The following is a 20,563-nucleotide window of genomic DNA, read 5'->3' on the forward strand; positions in this document are numbered from 1 at the left end:
GTGTGTCCCACTTCCTAGACATTGTTATGATCTTCCAGCTCTACCCCCTGGCGTATTTTTCTGGTTGCTTTTCCCAAGTGGTATTCTATGGATATTAGGTATTTTAGAAAAAAAAAAAAAAATGGATTCTACAGTAAAGTTAGGCTGCTAAGTACTAGTAAGCTATGGCAAACTTGTTTCCACAGGACTTTCTGGAGGCACTCTGTGGCTATTAGATTCTAGATACATAGGAGGTGTGCAATCTTTCCCAAGATTATTTTAGGATTTCTACAGGACACTGGGTAGCATCTGAGGTGCCTCATCGGGCATGAAACTGCGGCCTTGAACCAGTCCATTCTTCCCCAGCCCCATGCCAGGACCCTAGCACGGCTTTGCCATCTTTCTGGCCCCATGGCTCTCGTCTTGCTTCCTTAGACATGCTATTCACAGTGGTACAAGAGCAAGCTATTAAAAACTCAAATGGGAAAATGACATCTATTGTTCACCTGCAGTATGGGAAGCACTCCTGTGACCTGGTCGACTCTACCTGTCTCATCTCACACCACAGATCCACTTATACCTTAGGAATCTCCACATCGTGCTATCTGGAATATTCCTCCCCTTTCCTCTACCCATTGGCTAACTGCTACCTCTCTAAGACTCAGCTCAGATGTTACTATTCTCCAACCCTGCTCATAATACACCATCAGTAATTATAAATGTATTGTGCAAAGCTTAAGACCAGGGACAATGTTAATGTCTTTTTGTTTTGTTTTGTTTTCTTTGTTTTTCAAAGCAGGATTTCTCTATGTAGACCAGGCTGGCCTTGAACTCAGAGCTCTACCTGCCTCTGCCTCCCAAATGCTGAGATTAAAGGCGTGTGCCACCACTGCCTGGCTAATTTTTTTTCTTCTTCTTAAATCCTAAAACCTTGGGTCCCAAGGCTCAGCCCTCTTCTCTTGATACCACCTGCAAGATTAATCCATCCACACCTACACCCCCAACTCATGCCTCATTTCCAGTACACACATTTGCTTTACTCTTCTTCCAGATCTCCACCACACTGGTGGCTCATTCAGGTCTATTAGGACATAACCTCCTCTGATACACTCCATCCAAATCCTCATGCTCACGATCCTCTTCCCTTAATACTCTCAGAAATTAATTTGATTGTCCATCTTTCCTACTGAATCAGCCCAGACAACTGGAGCAGCTACTTACTATGCTGTCTCTGATGCTTCAGACAGTGTTTGAACAATGTTTACACATTCAATCTGTGTTGGATGAATTAATGTCTTACACGTCTGGCACATAATTCTTACTGACATTTGAATGCTTGCTAACTGCCCTATATTGTGTTAAATGCACCACAGGAATTACTTTGTCTTAAGGCTACAATTAGCTCTTTTATACTGAGGCCCCTGGGAATAGCAGTTTGCTGGAGTTCTGGTTCAAAAGGATATGGGTAGCAGTGGTCTCACGTGAGTGGCTACTGTGCTACCCTCACACTTACACGGGTGACACTCAACCGTGTACTCTGCTCAAAGGATGGTGGAGGTGGGAGATGGAGAGGGAAGGGAGTCAACTAGAGGAGGGAACACACTGCAGACCGTTGTCCAAGCAGAGCATCATCCCATTTCACGGTGGAGAAGTCAAGTTCCTTCTAGTTTTCACTGCCTAGAGGGCTGGGCCACCTTTAACCGGGCAACCAAAGGGAGCTACTGCTCCCTTGCTAGGAAGAGTTTAAACTACCTTTTTCTCCTCCGGCTATGGGGAAAGAACAAAGTGTTCACAGATCAGAGTCTCAGAGTCTACTACGGGCTCTGCCAAGGAAGGGTTGATGCCTGAGAACTGCATGCCTTCTCTGAGTCTCAGCTTTCCACCTACGGGGAAAACACTCCAGATTCGAATGTTCCACGGCCCTTACAGTACAGAGCCCAGACCCTCCTGCTCACTGCTCCGGATACCACTGGAGAAAGGCCTCCTTCCTGTCTTCTGGACTGGCCCAGCCCTTGGATACCAAGAACAGAACTCTTTAAAATGCAAGTGAGGGCAGCAGGATGCTCTTGGAAAGCAAAAATCCTGTGTGTGTGTCTTACTGTCTTCCAAGTGACACAGTGACAGCCGAGCAAACGGTCCTTCCCTGCAATATTTATTAAGGAATTTACACATACACAGGAGGAAGGCAACCAGGCGCTGTGGTTCCCACACATGAGATCTTTGAAGCAAAGTTTTCTTGTTTGAGTTTTCAAGTGGGGTGAACAATGGCCGAGAGAAAGCTGCCCAGGCTCTCTGCCTCTTACACCTGGAAAAGGTGGGCAAACAGCGCTCAGACACGAGGACCTCGGAGATGGTGGATGGGAAAAGGGAAAGGAGGAGGGAGCTATCAATGAGATGGCAAGTTTTAAACTGTAAGGTAACCTGGCAACAGTTTTAGCTATTGAGAGATCAATTCCTCTCTGCTGCAAACCTGGAACTAGGAAAACAAAACACCCAGAGCAGATGGGAGGTGGCAGGTGGGACCCACACATCCACACGCACAAGCAGCGCACACGCTACGCTCGGAACTTCCTCGTAGGGGCTGGTCTTTCAGCCACAGGGCCGGATCCTGCTCAAGGCAGGCCGAAGGCGGGCAAGGGATGTGTTTGTGTGTGGGACCTTCATGGAGTCTTTGGTGCTAATAAAGGCAGACTGAAGCAGCAAGTCCTGAAGCTCCAGATCCTGACAGCACTCAGAGTCAAGTGGAATGATATTTTTGCTCATCCTCATAGGAAGGGGCTTGCTTCATTCTAGGGCCAGAACCAACTTGACCCAAAACCCAAGGATTATCTGACTACACAACTTCCTTCATTCCCACAAAGCTGGGAACAATGCCTTCCTCTTCAAGCAGAACTCCCAACACTTAGAAATAGCTTAAAACAAAGGACCACTCCACGTTCCCTCTGCCAAGCACTCAGCCTCTGCAGACCTTTCTGGGGGCCTGCGAGGAGGCTCAGCCTCAAGGGAAGGTACTGAGCAGCTCATGTACCCTCTTCTGCCAATAATTTCTAAGGTGCTGGTGCCGGGAGAGGGTGGGGTGGGAGGAAATCAGGAAGTCAGGGGACATGACCAACACAAGGCAACAGAGAGGTCTGTGAGTGGGGGAAGGGCCTGGGTTGGGCAGGACGCCAAACCCCAGATGACTTATTAGCAATTTCTAAACCAAACAGAGAGAGGTAGGAAAAAGAGGAGGAGGAGAGGGCTGGGAAAGAAGAGAAAAGGGAAAGCAAGGGATGAAGAAGAGTGGCAGCCATACAGGCGCTTTGCTTTTATTTCCACATCTGAGGGCTGAGAGTCTGATTGGCTGCCTGGCCATTTCCACTGCCCATTGACTGTCCATAGTTCATCATGCCGTTGGCTCCGTAGAAGTTCATCCCAGCCATCTGCTGGGTCATCTGAAAAGGACAGAAATGTTCAGATCAGGCCTTGGGCACTCAGCCAGTCAGTACACAGAGCAGGGGAAGGAGGACTCCTGAGTCTAGTCAGCAGAGAGGCCTCCAATGAGCTTCTCTTCTTCTTCCCCAGGCCCTCTCCTCACACGCTCACTGTTGGAGCCTGTTGTCAGCTGGCCCCAACTGACAACATTGGGGGCAGTGCCAATACCAGCTGTGCGTGCTTGCTTGGACAAGTGGGGTGATGGGGGCCTCCCACTGGACGGCCAAAGGAAGAAATGGGGGAAACAACCTACGTGTCTGTCACCTACGGCAACCAGAGAAGCTGGGCGAGGAGTCAGTGGAAGGCAGCCTGGGTGGGACAGGCTCCTTTGTGTTGTTCGGTTCTGAGACCGGGTCTCACTGTGCAGCCCTGACTGGCCGGAACTCACTCACTCTGGAGACCAGGCTGGTCTCAGACTGGCAGTGATTATCCAGCCTCTGCCGCTGCCCACAAGTACTAGGATTAGGGTCATGTGCTACTAGGCTGGCCCAGTGAGGACTTCTTCGTAATTAGACTGAAAGACGGACTTTTTCAAAGAACTTCAGTTTTCCTGAGAACTGAAATTTGGGGAAAACTGGAAGAATGCAACAAAACCCAGTTTCATCTTTAAATTCACGAGCTGTTACATTTTAGCCTGCTTTTTTCTGTGTACACATACATACATAGACACGTATATGTATAAATTTGAGGTGCAGGTATCACACCTCTGCACCCCCTGGGGTCAGGAGGCATCTCATGAGGATGAACCCTTTCCCAGGACCACACCCCAGCACACCCGAGAAATGTCATGCTGCTACAGTTGTCCATACCGCCTCACTGTTTCCACTCTTTCCTCTCTAATCTGAAGCCCGATGTCAGCCTGGGTGTTCATTCTGTCTAATGTGTGACTGACAGACTTGTGTGGGGAGTGACGGACAGAGGCAGCCTCAGCCCAGAGAATTTTCTTGTTTTTTTGGTGCACTCCTTTAATCCTAGCACTTGGGAAGCAGAATCAAGTGGATCCCTGTGAGTTTGAGGCCAGTCTGGGCTACATAGTGAGTTTCAGGGAAGCCAGGTCTACACAGGGAAACCCTGTCTTGTGGGTCAGTTTCCCCAAATACAATAAAAGGGATCTTCCTGCTGGACAGTGGGGGCGCATGCCTTTGATCCCAGCACTCAGGAGACAGAGGCAGGCGGATCCTTGAGTTCAAGGCCAGCCTGTTCTAGGATAGCCAGAGCTACACAGAGAAACCTTGTCTCAAAAAAACAAACAAAAAAGGGATCCTCCTTTTATATACTATGTATTATTATATCATTATAATATATTATATATAATAATTTCCAGAACTATTCATTTGCTTGTTTTTTGAGACAGGGTATCACTATGTAGTTCTGGCTGTCCTGGACATCACTATATATCGATCAGGATGTGCTCACACTCAGAGATCCACCTGCCTCCTGAGTTCTGGGATTTCAGGTGCTGGCTGCCACGCCTGGCTTCAAGCAGTTTTTCTTATCTGAAAATGTTTGTTTAAGGAGACTTTGTTCAGGTTGGTGAACTGTGTAACAGTTTTTTTCTGCTTCATGATTGGGGCGGGGGTTCGTTACCTGAAATTCTTTTAAAATTAGTTCTTTGGGTGGTTCATGTAACCTGTTTTGATCATATTTACCCCTCACTCACTCCAACACTTCCCCAATTCACCCAGCTTCCCTACCCTCTCGACTACATGTCTTTCTCCTTTTAATCCTTCACGAACCGTTTGTGCTACCCAGATATTCTTAATGTGGTCTTCTGCTGGAGAGCGAGCGGTCAGCTTGCCTACCAGGGCAACGCTCTCAGAAAGCTCTTTCCTCCCCCGGCTCTGTGCCGAGAGCTCCATGGCTTGGGGTGGGGGCATGTGCTCTGACTTTTGTTTTCTAGTTTCTCCTCATAGGTTTTAAGAATGCCTGCTACCACATTCTGCTTCCTTCGTAGCGCCTCATCTTCTGAGGTAGCAATAAAGCAGACCGATAGGAGGGTTTGGAGACAGGCGTTAAAGGAGCGCCCTCTCCTGTTAGTGGAATAAGGCAGACAGGGAGAAGGGTTTGGGGACATTACGAGACAGGCGTCAAAAGAGCGCCCTCTCCTGTTAGTGGAATGACTGCATAGACGAATGGATGGTGTGTCCTCTGATGTGTGCATCTCTATTCCATTCCTCACTTGTTTCTTTTCCATCACCTCCAGATTTTCAAAGACTTTCCTCTTCCTATGTCTTTCCAAGCTACCAACCTAGATGCCCGTGTGTTCCAGCTCCCATGTCTGTGAGGCCCCGGGTAACCAGAGCTCTCCTCGGCCATGCCTTCTGCAGTTCTCAGGATGCCTTCACCAGGATGGGCCTCTCTTCTTCTGTCTTTGTCACCTCAGGCCTCTGCTCCCGCCTCTCTGGGGACTTGGAGCCCTATGCCTAATGCCATGTCATGTGGAGCCATGCGAACAGCTTTGCTTGTGGCTCTTGCTTGTCTGCAGAGGTTTGGTTTTCTTTTCAGAAGGTATGGAGGGACTCAGACTTAGTCTACAGGTCTTATTCTATAGGCACTCGGGAACCCTCAAAAAGTCTGACTTCAGCCAGGCCTTCTACGGAAATAAAACGAGGTATATCTCTGGCATTAGCTTGTCCACGTGGAAAGGATTTGGGGGATCAGGGAATGGCACCAGAGGGACACCGAGCAAGGCTCTGAAGTCCCATCCCAGGTACAGTGAGGCTGCTTACCTGGGTGAGGTTCCACTGCAGCTGCTGAGCTGGCTGAACCCCATACACAGTCTGGGGCATGGCTGCCATGCCTGCCATGTAGCCGGCCTGCTGAGTGGTCATCATCCCGTTTGGCACACCCATCATGGAAGCCTGCATACCCCCCATATAGCCTGCGGGCATGGCCATGGGGGCAACCATTCCAGAGGCTCCTGGCTGAGCTACCATGCCTACTGGTGGGGGCATCATGCTGCCCATGATGCTGTTAGGTGGTGTAACCCCAGGGAAACCGGGGTAAGCTGTGGGATATGCCATCTGAGCAGGGGCCATGAACATTGCTGCCAAGAAAACACACATAAGGATCTGATAAAGAGGAAAAGACATAGTTAGCCCAAACACACACCAGCTAGTCCTTTCCTGGAAGAAGTTCTCCAATTACTCAACCTGGAATCCTGTTCTCCAGCAAATCAGCAGGGTGAGCTCTCTACAAGTCTCTCTGGTTACCACTGGGCCTCACTCTGATCTAGTCATTCCTTTTTCCAGGGCGGACCCTGACCTTGAGTCAGACTCCACAGAAGTGTGACACTAGGCCTCACAGAAGTATAGCTCTGAGGACATTCTATCTATTTGCTGATACTTTGTTGCTTTCCCAGCAATGTCATGTTCAAGTTTGTTTTATACATAATGTCCCTGGCCTCAGAGTTACTATTCCTTGTCACAACAAAATGATTCTTTTTATAGATTGGCAATGGAGGTTTCTTTGTGGCATTTTTCGTATACACTCACTTTTGGTGGATTTCCCCGTGCACACTCCTCTCCCTGGACTCATCCCTCTGTTCTCTCTCCATGCCTCCTCCGTCCTCCTTCCATTTTCTATCCCATGGGTCAGCAGAGACTCCCCTCTCGTGGGGCCTTCCTAGTTTCCTGGACTCTAGCCACAATTACTCTCTCCTATATGGATTCCAGCACATATTTTTGTACACGTTTACTTATGTGAGAGTAAAATTCAATACGTGGTATGTGTATTTCTAAGCCTGGGTTATCTCACTTAACATAATATTTTCCAGTTCTGTCCATTGCTTACAAATTTCATTTTCTTTATGAACACAATCCTAACACATTCTTGCGTGTTTGTTCTTGGTCTTGCCCTGGAGCACCTCCATGACTTCACGGACTTTACCTTGGGCAGGCATTTGAGGAGTCTGGGATCCATACAGTGAGAGGATGGAGTCCTTGGAGAGCTGTTTCTTGCCCGTTTCTTCTGACTTGCTCCCTGGCTCAGGAAACAGGTTCAGGTTTTCAGGGACAGAACCAGCACTTCCTGGAGTGGGCATGGAACCTCCAGCCTGGAGCACAGAGGACAGTGGGAAAATCAGATGGTCTTCTGTGTAAGAACCCGTACACTTTCTGCTGCTTCTAGTATTCTTATAAGAATTAATGGCTCATGAGCCAGGCGTGATAACTCACACCTATAATCCCAGAATTTAAAAGGCTGAGGAAGGAGGTTGGCTGAAAGTTTGAGGCTACCTGGGCTACACAGTGAGTTTTAGGTCAGCTTGGACAACATTGTTAAAGTGTGAGACAACAGGGGATAGGCGGGTAGAGAAAGAAAGAGAAGAGTTTATGGCTCATGTTAAGTTCGCATCTTCCTGAAAATTTTACCATAAAAATACCTGACAAACCCTGAAAGTTAAGCTCCGGTACAAGCCTTTGTTCTTCAACAAAACAATATGACTTGATAAGAAAGAAATAAAAACAAGCCCAAAATGATGCAGCACAGAACTAAGTTTAGGTCAATGTACAGGCTCAAGATAGCTCAGTGGCAAAGTGTTTGCCTAACATGAGTAAGGTCCTGGGTTCAATTCCCAGCCACTCTCTCTCACACATACAAAGATCCCAGAGTAGCTATTTCTCATAATACAACCAGAAGCAACTTCCACAGCTAAGTGTTTTCATCTGCAAATATACATTTTAGAGAATTCTTGTGGAGATATGAAAGTGAACAAATACACAAAGTGACACTGTGGTAGTTTGAATGTAACTGGCCCCTACAAGTTCATAGAGCATTATTAGGAGGTATGGCTTTGTTAGAGTAGGTATTGGAGTAGGCCTTGTTGGAGGAAGTGTGTCACTATGGAGGCAGGCTTTGAGGTCTCACATATGCTCAAGCCACACCCAGTATCTCAGTTCACTTCCTGTTGCCTGTGCAAGATTTAGAATTCCAGCTACCTCTCCAGCACCATGTCTGCCTGCATGCCACCACGTCCCACCATGATGATAATGGACTGAACCTCTGAACTGTAAGCCACCTAATGAAATGTTTTCCTTCATAAGAGTTGCCGTGGTCTTGTTGTCTTTTCACAGCAATAGAAACACCTAAGACAGAAGTTGGTACCAGGGACTAGGGTATTGCTGTGATAGGCCTGACCATGTTTTTGTTTGGAGTAATATGGACTTTGGGAGTTTGGGTTAGGGAAGCAGTTGAATAATTTAAGTGTGGCTTAATGGGCCTTATTAGAAGGAATATGGAAGAGAGAGGTGCTAAGAGTGATTTGAACTGTGGAGGCCTAGCTCAAGAGGTTTCAGAGAAGAATATTAATATGTGACTTAGAGATCATTCTTGTGATATTTTGGTGACAAATGTGGCTGCTTTTTGCCCTTGTCCAGAAAGTCTGATTGAGGCTAAAGTGGAGTTGGATTAATTCCATTTGCTGAGGAAATCTCAAAACAGCCTAAAATAGACTTGGTTGTGTGGTTATTAGTGTTAACTCTAATGAAGATTTATAATGAAAAGGAGCAGCTGAGCAAGGTAAAATACAAAACGTAAAAATTTGAGAAGAAAAATAGCACCAGGAAGTAGAATGGAGCTAAGTCCTATGTTCAAGAAGATAAACAGAATAAGAAATAAAATAAAGGGAGAGGTAACCTTAGGGCAAGATCTCATTCAGTTAAGTTTCCAACTTGTGAAAAGGAATTATAGAAAAGCTTAGAGCCATGTGTAGTGGCCCATGCCTTTAATCCCAGCACTCCAGAGGCAGAGGCAGGGGGATCTCTGAATTTGAGGCCAATCTGGTCTACAGAGCAAATTCCAGAACAGCCAAGCTTAGGCAATGAAGGAAACCATGGAAAACAGAAAGCTGATGAAGATGTAATTGAACAAGGGGCCATGTTCTAGCCCCAGAACGTAGGAGAACCTGGCAGGTTTGGCCATGTGGTTCTGGGTTTATAGTCAAGGGTAGAAGGAGGTATTATGGAATCTCCTTCTGTGACTAGGGAAGCTGGTGATGCCAGGCATACGTCAGGGGTGTCCCTGCATGGATGCCTAGAGAGGCCATTGCATGAAGCTGTGAAGTTGAAGCCTGGATTGCCTTGGAGACACCAAAGTCATGAGATACCTGCTGAAGAGAGCTGCTAACACAGTGGACCCAGCCCAAGAGAAAGAAGTGTGTTACCATCAACAAAACTGAACAGATTTGGAGATCTGAAGAGCGTTTTGACATCAGACATGGAGATGCAGAGTTTGGAGTTTGTCCAGATGGTTTTCAGTCTTGCTTTGGTTCAGTATTTCCTCTCTATGTTCCCTTTCCTGAGTTTTGGAATGATAATGTATATCCTGTGCCATTATGTGTTAGAAGTATGTGATCGACTTTTTTATTTTGATTTTACAGGATACTACAGTTAAGAGAGTGCATGAATCTCAGAAGAGCTTTTGAACTTTGGACTTTAAAACATTGTTGAGACTGTGATGGACTACGCAGACTTTTGAAGTTGGACTAAATGCATTTTCAACTATGATACTGTTACAATCTTATGGGGGCCAGGGAGTGGAATATGGTAGTTTGAATGTAATTGGCCCCCATAAGCTCATAGCGGGTGGCATTATTAGGCAGTGTGGCTTTGTCGGAGTAGGTGTGGCCTTGTTGGAGGAAGCGTGCCACTGTGGAGGCGGGCTTTGAGGTGTCCTATGCTCAAGTCACACTCAGTGTCTCAGTGCACTTCTTGTTGCCTGCTTATCAAGATGTAGATCTCTCAGCTCCTCTCCAGCATGTCTGCCTGCACACTGCCATGTCCCACCAGGATGACAATGGACCGAACCTCTGACCTGTAAGCCACCCAATTTCCTGTATGAGAGTTGCTGAGGTCATAGTGTCTCTTCACAGAAACAGAAACCCTAGCTAAGACAGACACAGACATCATTTCTGGGACATAGTAGCAAGCACTCCACAAATAAGAGCTGCTGAAGTTCAAGTCTTTCATTCCCACACACATTGGTAGGGGTTCAGGCTGAGGGGCTCACCTCAAGTATCAGCCTTTAAAATATGACACCCCTGTGACACAGACCCACTCAACTAGTCACTCTTTGGGGGCAAAAGACAAAACACTCTGCGACAGTACATTGGATAACATAATGCCAAAGAGAAAATGAAGAGAAACAAAGGTCCAGCCTTACTGTGGAAGCATGACTCAACTCCACGTCATGTTTCCAACTTTCCAGAATGTTCTTTAATCCTGAGGAATACAGAAGACTCACCTTTCTGGAAACTGAGGAAGGGGATGGAACAGAGGCCAAGAGATCTAAATCCTTTTCTAGGGCGTTGCTGGTCTTACTGCTTGCAATTGAGCAAGCCACCGGGGCATCTAAAAGGAAAGACAGAATTAAATACAGAACAGCTGTGAAGACACATCCTCTACTGAGACAGGAAGCAGACACAGGGAGACCACAGGTTTCAGCCCAGGGAGCCTGGACAGGGTTTTCAAGAGGCCCTGGCCCACATTCCCACAAGTGCTCTGGAGTAGGCTACAGCCCACAGAGGGCAGCAGAAACTCAGAGCTGAAGGCTGTATCAGTGCCACAGCTGAGACGCTGGCTTCCTCCTGCCTACTGGAAGGACAGGTGTGTAGGACTCCTTTTCAGAGAGAAATGAGGTGTGGAAATCAGAGCCATGGTAGTTAAAGACCTGAGTCAGCAGCAGAGACCTGATGGTACAAGGCCCGTGAGAAAGAACAGCAAAGAGAAAGCCGACTGTAAGGTAGCAGGCTGTCTCAGAAAAGGGTCCACAGGAATCGTGGCTAGCAGGAGAGTACAGGAAAGCGGCAGAAGGCTCAAAGGTGTCTTCAGTGACACTGCCAACATTTATCAAGGGCTTGCTATGAAGCAGGAGAAGGGCCGGGAGCCTCAGAGGCAATCCTTCAGCAGCATCTGAAGACACTGCCCTGCCACACCACATGGCTATGAAAGCAGCATTCAAAGATTAAGCAAACTATTCAAGATCCCAGACAGCAGTGGACGCACTTCGGGGGACAAAGGTCATATCTCAGCCACCACACTGAGCGGCTGCTCTGAAAAAGGCCTAGCGAACACTTTCTTAGAGTAACTGTTCAGAACTCAAAAGAGAGAGCAACAGAGGACATCCTAGACAAGTTGACACAAATGTAAGCCCCAATTCCCTGTCTTCCCACAGTGGCTGAGAAGTCACCAAATCTGCAAGAACACAGAAGTTGAAAAGCCTAATTCTTACCAAGGCCCAACAAGTCCATGACAGGGGCTGCAGATTTTGGGGAGCTTTTCCGAGGTAGCTGTGCATCTTCTTTTTTCTGTGGCTAAGGAGAAAATATGGTGTAAGAAAGAGCAAGCAGTTGTTTTTACACACACGCCATCACTGTAAAGCCACAGGTATTCTTGAGGTACGGCTGTTTGTCAAAGAAACAAGACTCAGGAAGGACCTGTAAGCATGAGTGCATGAACTGGACCTGAGTGAAAAACAGCCCCGGGCAGCTTGTTTTAGCTTTCTGGAGACGCTTATCTTTCTGAAACCAGTCATCCAGCCAGCAGGCACCAACAGAAACAGTTTTCGGTCCCAGGGGAGAAGAACCCTGAAGGGATGATACAGCAGATAAAGGCAAATCTGACAGGCTGGGTTCAACTCCCAGGACCCTCAGGGTGGAAGGTGCAGATGGCCTCTCACTAGTCTTCCGACTTCTACATATATGTTACAGCACATGCACCCCACAAACAAACAAATAAATTGGGTTTTTGTTGTGTTTGGTTTTTGAGACAGGGTTTCTCTGTGTAGCCCCGGCTGTCCTGGAACTTACCATGTAGACCAGGCTGGCTTTGAACTCATAGAGAGCCACCTGCCTCTGCCTCCCAGGTGCTAGGATTACGTTTTATTTTTCAATTAAAGAAAAAAGTCAAAAAAAGAAAAAGAAAAAGAAAAAGAAAAAGTCAGGAACCAAAAAATTTCTCATTTTGTTTAGAAAACCTTTTACTTTATGCTAAAGGAGATCACTTTAAAGAGTTCCAATCTACTCTACCATAGTCTCCGTGGACGAAGTCTACAGACCAGCTTCACACTAATATAAAGAACTTTTCCTTAGCAATAGTAAAAACAGGAAAAGAAAAGAAAAAAAAAAGGAGGCTGGAGAGCTGGCTCGGTGGTTAAGAGCACAGGCTGCTCTTGCAGAGGACCCAGATTTAGTTTCCAGCACCCACATAGCAGCTCTAGTTCTGAAGGACACAATGCCTTCTTCTGGTCTCTGCAAGCATCAGGCATACATGTGACATATACATATATACATGCAGGTAAACGTTCACATATATAAGATAAAAACAAATGAGCCTTTAAAAAATAAAAAAGAGACCGGGAGGTGGTGGTGCACACCTTTGATTCCAGCACTTAGAAGGCAGAGGCAGGCGGATCTCTGTGAGTTCAAGGCTAGCCTGGTCTACAGAGTTAGTTCTAGGACAGCCAAGGCTACACAAAAAAACCCTGTCTCAGAAAACCCTAAGTACATAAATAAATACATAAATAGAATTTATTGGCCATCTTTTCTCTTAAGACTATATGCTCCCAGAGATCTGCTACAGAGCCCGTGTCCTACGAGAAGGAAGTGGGTGTGATCTCACTGGACTGCTTCATGCTGCAGCCGGGGAAGGAGGTGTTTAACAAAGTCTAACACAGAGGGAACATCTGCTCAGAAGGCTTCACGTTGCCATCCCACATCGGCAGGAACACGTGCCTTGCTCAGAAGGGAAAGAGACAGTTCCCAGGCTTCCATCCAGCCTCCTCTCACAGAGAAGATATAAGCTAGGTGCAGTGCAGCACGCCACTAATCTCAGCATGTGGGAAGCCGGTCTACAGAGTGAGTTCCAGGGCGACACAGTGGGACCTTCTCTCAAAAAGTGGAGGAGGAGGAAGGATAGAGAAGGAGATGGGGGTGGGGGAAGGGAAGGGGGAGGGGTGCTAGAGAGAACGAGAGAAGCTACAGAGCACATCAGACAGTATTAGGCAACAGGCAAGCTCTGCTCCACATGTGGGCCGTTAGTCCCAGAGCAACAGTGCAATATGATTGCAAACCCACTCACAGCCATGAAGTCTCCCACCTACCTCCTCCTCCATATATGTGACCATGAGAGCACCCGCATGGAGAGCGGTTCCCACTTACCATTTTTACTTTCTCAAAAACAACAGGCTCCATCTTTTTCTCTGGGGCGGGTTCACTCCCTCGCTTCCACTTATCGTCCTTCTCCTTCTAAAGTGATTTAACAGGACAGGGATGTTTTAGCGTTAGCACAGTTAGTGTTTCAGGAGCTACAGTCCAAACGCAAGCAGGACATCAGAGGTCCCTAAGATTCTGATGCGGCAATTCAACCGACTCGGTGTGGGTGTGAGCACTGACCTTCCCATTAGTCTCCATACTCAAGGGGCACACTACATATTTTAAGCAGTCACTCTTCTCATCAGCCTGATCCATTCATCACCCTTGAAATTTATAATACAGGTTATCTATGGAGGTTTAAAAGTTGCCACCCATTTATGCCCTTTTAGGATCTCTTATGTGTTCTAAATAACTATACTATGCCAAAGGAATATAAAAAAAAAAATAAGTATTAAAGACAGGCATGGTGGTAAATGCCTATAATCCCATCATTTGGAAGGCTGAGGCAGGAGGATTTTGAGTTTGAGACCAGTCTAGACTATATAAAAAAGACCCTCAAAACAACAACAATCCCAAAACAAAAATATCTTTTCATGGGGGGCTGGAGAGATGGCTCAGAGGTTAAGAGCACTGGCTGCTCTTTCAGAGGTCCTGAGTTCAATTTCCAGTAACCACATGGTGACTCACAACCATCTGTAATGTGTTCCAGTGCCCTCTTCTGGTGGGCAGTACAGGCAAGCATGCAGGCAGAACACTGTATAATAGATAGATAGATGATAGGTAGGTAGGTAGATAGATAGATAGATAGATAGATAGATAGATAGATAGATAGATAGACAGATAGATAAAATCTTTAAAACAAAAATATCCTTTCAGTGTTTGCTGCTCTTTTGAACTCTGGTCCTCTGTAAAAGCATCAAGTGCTCTTAACCACTGGGCCATGTCTCCAGCCTTTTCACCTCTATTTTTAAAAATCAGGAAACCAAACTAGAGGCTGGGCATAGTGACACAAACTTGCCTGTGCTTAAGAAGTTCACGGGCAGCTTGGCTACATTCAAGTTTGAGGCCAGCCTGAGTTATAGGAGACCTTGTCTTAAAAAACAAAGGGATGGAGAAAGGGTCGGAGGGAGGGAGGGAGGGAGGGAGGGAGGGAGGGAGGGAGGGAGGGAGAGAGGGAGGACCAGGCATAGTAGCTGACACCTGTGATCCTAGCATTTATGAGATTGGGGCAGGAAGCTCACTTAGAGTTTGAGGCCACCCTGGGCTACCGTGAGACCTTGTCTCAAACAAAACAAAACAAAGCCTTAGTTTCAAGATTAACAATTAGAGAAACAAAACTTTATAAAGCCTATTGGTCACATTTTAACATCAAATAAACATCTCAATGAAAAACACAATCACAAAACAACTTTTAAAAGATAGGCACATGGGGGCTAAAGGGAGGCCTCAGTGGAGTACTTGCTGCTCTTGTAGAGGACCTAGGTTCTGTTCCCAGTACCTACAACGGGCAGCTCACAGCCACCCGTAACTCTAGCTCCAGGGGATCCAATGCCCTCTTCTGATCTCCATAGATACCTGTATGTACATGGTGCACACATATATAAGCATACAGGCAGGCACACACATATATACATAAATGAATGAATAAAAATGTGGAGGACACAGGCACATACAGCACCCATATAAAGTGTTCAGTCTTGCTAGTGATCAAAGGCCTCAATGTAAAATGCATTTACAGAGAAGATACAGTGATGACCTAGTGCTTGTAGGAATGAAATAAAACGCCAGTTCTTATACAATGCTAAGAAAACAGCATAAAATGCTTTAACTTCTAGAAAGCATGTTCGCAAAGAGAGAAGTACTGGGTTCGACTTCCATAAAATCATAACCTACAATTAATCTTCAGGAATAATAATCGGGGCACGTGGTGCACTCCTTTAATCCCAGCACTGGGGAGGCAGAAGTAGTCAGATCTCTGAGGCAGTCAGATCTCCCCAGTACTGGGGAGGCAGAGGCAGTCAGATCATCTGAGCAGTCCAGCTTGGTCTAGAGAGAAAATTTCAGGGCAGCCAGAGCTACACAGAGAAATGTCTCAGAAAGAAAAAAAGAAAAGAAAAGAAAAGAAAGAAGGAAGGAAGGAAGGAAGGAAGGAAGGAAGGAAGGAAGGAAGGAAGGAAGGAAGGAAGGAAGGAAGGATCAATCTAACAGGGCTTGGTGGTGTAGGCCTGAGATCCCAACACTTGGATGCCAAGGCAGAGGATCACCAATTCAAGGACAACCTGGGCTACAGAGTCAGTTCCAGGCCAGTCTGGGTCATAGCAAGATCTTATCTCAATAAATAGCCTCCCAAAAGAATCTAAAACATGCAAAAAGTTGCATGTACCAAGTTGTCCATTCCAGAAATGCTAACAAAAACTTAAATGACAGCAGTCTTGTGACTGAGGGGAAAGAAATGGCCTTGTCTGCTCACCAGGAGATGCAACAATTACCCTAGTAATAATAATGAAGGTCATGCACGGGTGACCTATTAGGTGGGATACAAGGAGACATCCCCCGCCCCCAAGCTGAGGACCGAACCCAGGGCCTTGCGCTTGCTAGGCAAGCGCTCTACCACTGAGCTAAATCCCCAACGCCACAAGGAGACATCCTTTATAACTAGATTTCGGTTATGGCTCTGAAGAAGGAGCACACCCAGATGAGTCACTGGGGGAGAGACAGTGGGAGTAGGCATGAGATCCTCCTCTTAATTTTCATATTTCCTGTAAAATAATTTTATCATCACAATACTTTCTTTTTGTGTATAGAGTGGCACTGGGATTCAGAACACCATTCCTTTCTGTCTCTGGTTTTGGAAAGAAGAGTCTAATGTAGTCCAGGCTGCCTTTAAACTCACTATAGCTGAGTTTGACCTTAAACTCCTGATCCATGTACATCCAAAGTGCTAGGATCACAGATGGGCACCATTATGCTCAGCAGAACACTATTTACATACTGAAGCTGAAAACTGTCTTTTTTTAAAATGGACCTTTGAAGGGAGAAGTGCACACGCCTTTAATCCCAGCTCTAAAGGGGCAGAGGCACGTGGATCTCTATGAGATTGAGGTCAGCCTGGTCTAGTTAGTAAATTCAGGCTAGCCAGGGCTATATAGTCTCAACCACAACAACAAAACCAAACAAAACCCAAACAAACAAAAACAAAAAGCAGACATTTGAACTCAGGCTGTCGCTCAGAACATGTACCTCATGTGCACAAGACTGTGGTTAGACCCTTAGCACCGCACACTAACAAAATGATCTCTTGAACCAAGCCAGTTGCTTTTTATTTAAAATGAAATGTTTTCACTTAGCAAATGTCTTTTGTTTTGTTTTTATTGTTATTTTATTTTCCTTTTTTAGAGACTGTCTATAGTTCGTGTTGGTGTATACCTTGTGGCAATCCTCCTGCTTCTGTCTCTAGAGCTGGTAATATAGGTATGTGCCATCATCCTGGCTGCTGAAAATATTCTTTTTCTTTACGGTGCTAGAGACTGAAGTTACTAAAATTCTTGGTATAACAAGAATATGAAAACATCTAAGCATAGTAAATAGAAACTGAAAGCTTCAGTTAAAAGGAAGTGTTTCCTTCCCAAATGAAAACACTGTTTTGTGGGGGCAGTCCTGCAGCAATGTATGACGAGCACTGAGTGTCTTCCTGCCACAGCCCTACCTCCCCCCATCTTCTGGATCATTCTACAGACTCTCTCGTTTAGTTTACATTTCAACACAGTGAACACAGATTTTACTTTCTATAAATAAAAGAAAATGTATGTGCTTCGGTTTAAACTCTTTTTTTTTTTTTTTTTCTTTTTCGAGACAGGGTTTCTCTGTGTAGCTTTGCGCCTTTCCTGGGACTCACTTGGTAGCCCAGGCTGGCCTCAAACTCACAGAGATCCACCTGGCTCTGCCTCCCGAGTGCTGGGATTAAAGGCGTGTGCCACCACCACCCAGCTGGTTTAAACTCTTTTTGAAAAGATTTATTTTATTTTAAAATTATGTGTGTGTGGAGAGAGGTATGTTGTGCACACAAGTGCAAAGCACCCACAGAAGCCAAAAGCAGGTGTCAGATCCCACGGAACTGGAGTTACAGGCAACTGTGAGCTGTCTGGAGTGGACTAGACCTGAGCTCTCATCCTCTGCTATAGAGTACATGCTACTGACTGCTGAGCCTGTGAAATGCGTTTGGATGGTGCTCTCTGGGGTGTAGCTGGACAAGCGGTTAATTCTTTCTTGGAATAGTTATTCTAACTGACAAGCCTTATTTTTCCAGATTACTGTGAGGAGTCCTTTGCATTAGGCTGGGAAGGAATTCCTCTTCCCTGGCTGCCTGCACTATCTTTCATTTACCTGCCTGTCGAGACTCACCAGTTAAGGCCCTTCCCATACACTGCCAAACATCCACCTACAGCTGATTCCAGTGAGCCTAACTTAACTATCTGGGAAAGCTTTTACATGAGATGGCTTAGGGAGCCGAACACAAACATGATTTCACTGGCTAGCTATCATATCATCCACTAGAATAAACCACTAAAGGCTGAGAAATGGAGCTCAGTGGTAGAGTGCTTGTCTGGCATACACAAGGCCTGGATTCAATCCCTAGCAATGCAAACAAGAAAGAGAACAGCTGAATAAAAACTAGAAGACAGACAGATGATGGGTGGATGTGACCTGTGCTAGGACTACAGAATTTCATACTCCCTATATTTCTATGGCTAGGGAAAAAAATTAATTACTCTAAAGAATCTTGCCAAAAGCTGACTGAGGATCTAGAGTGTCATCTTTACTGCTTCTTAGTCATCATCAGCGGGCATACTTATCTAGAAACTGTGTTGCAGTCCCTCCTGTGAGCTGTAATTGTCCCAGTTACACACATGGCAACTGGTACCCATCCATCTCCCTCTGAAACTCTTCTTGGGAAAAAGGAAGTGTCCCACATCAATTAGTTCAATGACACAGTGGAAGAATGTGCTGGTCAGACTGAAGCAAACACTAATGATTTAACTAGGACTGCTTCTTTTGGCTTTATATATGTGCATATGTGCATGTTATTAATATATACATATAAGTACAATATCATTCTACTTGACCTATTACCCTCGACATGACCATCTATAAAAAATAATCTGGGACCAGCCAGACGCTCAGTGGGTAAGGACCTTGCTAACGATCTTTCTGAGTATACTCTCTGGGACCCATATGGTAGAGGAAGAGAAGCGACTCCAGTAAGTTGTCCTCTGACTTCCACATTTGCAAACCATGACTGGCACACACACACACACACACACACACACACACACACACACACACACAGAGTTTTTTTGTTTGTTTGTTTGTTTGTTTGTTTTTCGAGACAGGGTTTCTCCGTGTAGTTTGGTTCCTGTCCTGGATTTTGCTCTGTAGACCAGGCTGGCCTTGAACTCACAGAGATCCACCTGGCTCTGCCTCCTGAGTGCTGGGATTAAAGGCATGTGCCCAGCTAAATAAACAGTTTTTTTAAGGAAGGAATTTGGAGTCAGATATAGAGGAGAGCTATAATCTCAGGACTTAGAAGGTAGAGGCAGGAGTTTGAGGCCAGGCTAAGCTGCATAGTGAGACCCTGTCCCAAAAATTCAAAGAGGGAGGGAGGGAGGGAGGGAGGGAGGGAGGGAGGGAAGAATTTGAAACTGGGAACCAGTAGCATTTCTCAGTGTAGATCAAGGCAGAGAATCCACTGGTAACTGTCCTACCTGCCCACAAGTTAATCTATAAGCACGGTCCACATCATGGCCTTGACTCAGCACCTGGCTTTCTCCCACTTTTACATTTATTTATTTGTTTATTTATTGTAGCCTTAGTTTGTTCATTTGTGACAGGGTATGACTGTGTAGCCCTGGCTGTCCTGGAATCACCATGTAAACCAGGCTGTCCTCGAATTCACAGAGCCTGCCTGACTCAGCTGGGATTAAAAGTGTACACTGTCGGGACAGGCTACTTTCACACTTATGAATTGACCATTTGGGACCATTTGGCTGTTTCACTGGTATTTCGTTTATTAAGTGAAAGTCTTTCAAATTCTTTCCTGGCCTGATTAAAAAGTAAACAACTAGTAGAAACCAAATGAAAGATTTACGACCAACCCTAAGGGCGTTGATGTCCAGACTTCGGTCCATATATTTCTTCTTCTCATATTTATCTCGAATAAATCCTTCAACAGCTCTACAAATGCTTATTAAGGACTGATCAAAAGCGAGTGTCTCCAACAGCGGGAATGTGAGAGAGCAATTGTCCCCCGTGGCAACACTCTCCTCCTTTCTCCTGCCTGGTTCCCCACAGGATTCCCGGCTCCTTATATGCAGCTTCCTTCCCTGACCAGACCCTGAAACCCCTCCTTCAAGTGACTCCCCTTAGACTGACAAGAGCGAGGGGACCAACCTTGACTGAAGGCAGCGCATCTGTGGCTGCTGTAGGATGCGGGGAAGGCAGTCAGGGATCAATTTTAAGGTCCCTGATCAACAGACTTCAAAGGCACCTAAAAGCCTCCCCCAAACAAGCTTAGGCCCTGCTGCCAGATTCTGAGGCTGGGTCTCTTTCTCCTAACAGGCTCCACCAGCACCCACCAAAGTCAAACCCAGAGAGGTAGTCTGCAAAGTACCCCTTGAAAAACACCACCTTCAGATGGGCTTGATCTGTGTCTGTCAGCCCTGCTGAGGGAATGGAGGAAGAACAATATTGATAAGCTGGGCAAAAACAGTCAATACTTTCTACAAGCTATTTTAAAAAAGCTGTAAAAATGAGTGCCAGTTTTGTGATTGCCAAGGTTCAACAGAACACAGTAAACCATTCTTTTCATCAAACAATAGTTTCAGAGATTCAGAAACTACTGGAGCTGTCACTCTATGAAGAATTCACAGTGAAATCACTCAGCTCTAATTACCAAGCTTTCCCTTC

General features: G+C 45.9%; 1 protein-coding gene across 4 annotated transcripts in view; it reads right to left on the reverse strand.

Annotated features, from left to right (window-relative positions):
• Positions 1-2,110: 2,110 nt before the first annotated feature.
• Positions 2,111-20,563, reverse strand: part of Smap2 (small ArfGAP2) — a 51,407-nt gene continuing 32,954 nt past the window's right edge. Inside the window, exons 4-10 of one of the 4 annotated variants that reach the window (XM_028886420.2) lie at positions 19,753-19,831; positions 13,607-13,693; positions 11,680-11,761; positions 10,693-10,799; positions 7,342-7,507; positions 6,183-6,499; positions 2,111-3,413 (exon numbers count right to left, since the gene is read on the reverse strand). In XM_028886420.2, the coding sequence (XP_028742253.1) occupies positions 3,288-3,413; positions 6,183-6,499; positions 7,342-7,507; positions 10,693-10,799; positions 11,680-11,761; positions 13,607-13,693; positions 19,753-19,831 (964 nt within the window). In that variant the 3' untranslated portion in view covers positions 2,111-3,287. The remainder of the gene's footprint in view (positions 3,414-6,182; positions 6,500-7,341; positions 7,508-10,692; positions 10,800-11,679; positions 11,762-13,606; positions 13,694-19,752; positions 19,832-20,563) is intronic. The other 3 variants (XM_037202909.1, XM_037202908.1, XM_037202907.1) reach the window with 3 other exon arrangements.

The sequence above is a fragment of the Peromyscus leucopus genome, chromosome 2 (assembly GCF_004664715.2).
Source record: "Peromyscus leucopus breed LL Stock chromosome 2, UCI_PerLeu_2.1, whole genome shotgun sequence".
NCBI lineage: Eukaryota > Metazoa > Chordata > Mammalia > Rodentia > Cricetidae > Peromyscus > Peromyscus leucopus.